Source organism: Dendrobium catenatum, unplaced genomic scaffold, assembly GCF_001605985.2.
Source record: "Dendrobium catenatum unplaced genomic scaffold, ASM160598v2 original_scaffold_132756, whole genome shotgun sequence".
Classification (NCBI taxonomy): Eukaryota; Viridiplantae; Streptophyta; class Magnoliopsida; order Asparagales; family Orchidaceae; genus Dendrobium; species Dendrobium catenatum.
The window spans coordinates 1-1029 of record NW_021451191.1 but is presented as its reverse complement, the minus strand read 5'-3'; the positions used below and the strand labels follow the sequence as shown (position 1 = coordinate 1029).

The following is a 1029-nucleotide window of genomic DNA, read 5'->3' as shown; positions in this document are numbered from 1 at the left end:
AATTGCATGAATAAAAATGGCGAATAAACATTAATTCGACGAGAAAATAAAATTTAAAATTAGCATGAAACATTTTCATTCACAAAATCAACACAAGATCTGCTTATTACAAAACTCAGAAAGAGGATCCACGATCAACTCTCCGTTTTATTACAAAACCCTAATACACACACACCGACGACGCCAGACCTAATAAGCAGCACTGTCTCCTTCCTCCCCCACCTGCCACATCGAAATCCTCCCCGCATTCCTCGCCGAACAGTTGCTCCTAATCTCCCCATTCCCACCCGTCAGCACGCCCAGCTGCCCCATCTTCACCATCGAAAACCCAAATCTTTCAAAGAAAAACGACTGATTCAGCGCAAAATCGATGACCCTCTGCTTCGTCCTGGAATCCATATACAAATCCTCGTCGGAGGTAAAAAGCCCCTGCCTGTTCAATAGATCCACGTAGTACTTGTTGTCGAAGACGTTGGGGCTGCGGATGTCGAGCACGGTGGTGTTGGTGGAGTTGGAAGAAGGGCAAGTGAGGCGGAGGTTTTTGAAGAAGGTTTGGTCCATGGTGGGATCACGGGAGGGGAAGATGCGGTTGGAGAAGGAGGCGCAGTGGCCGCGGCCGATCGTGTGGCCGCCGGAGAGGGCGACGAGGTCGGAAGCGTCGAGATTGATGCGAGCGAGGATGGGGAGGATGACGGAGACGTTGGAGGTCGGGGCGGGGAGGCTGGCGAGTGTGACGTTGCGTGTTGCGAACTTCAGACCGTCGCGGCGGCCGAGTGGGACTTGGTAGTTGGGACCGCCGGCCTGTCGTGTGGTCAGCAGATGCTTTAGGAGATTTTAGCAGCCAAGTTTGGATTTTTTTTTTCAATAATTTGTTATACTAACAATATTAATTAATTACGTAAAGATTTTTTGAATTCAATATATATTTATTTTTTAAAATTTTAAATTAAAAGTTTTAAATTTAACCTAATTTTAAAAATTGTACAATAAATATTTATTTACATTTAATTCATAAAATTTAATGCATAA

The 1029-nt window shown here is 44.9% G+C and overlaps 1 protein-coding gene across 1 annotated transcript; it reads right to left on the bottom strand.

Moving 5' to 3' along the window:
* Positions 1-34: 34 nt before the first annotated feature.
* On the bottom strand, positions 35-834 carry LOC110103015 (peroxidase 12-like; the record flags this gene model as incomplete). The annotated part of the gene is made up of 1 exon (XM_020831561.2): positions 35-834. A coding segment is annotated over one exon (645 nt), but the record flags the coding sequence as incomplete, so codon positions are not given.
* Positions 835-1029: the final 195 nt, after the last annotated feature.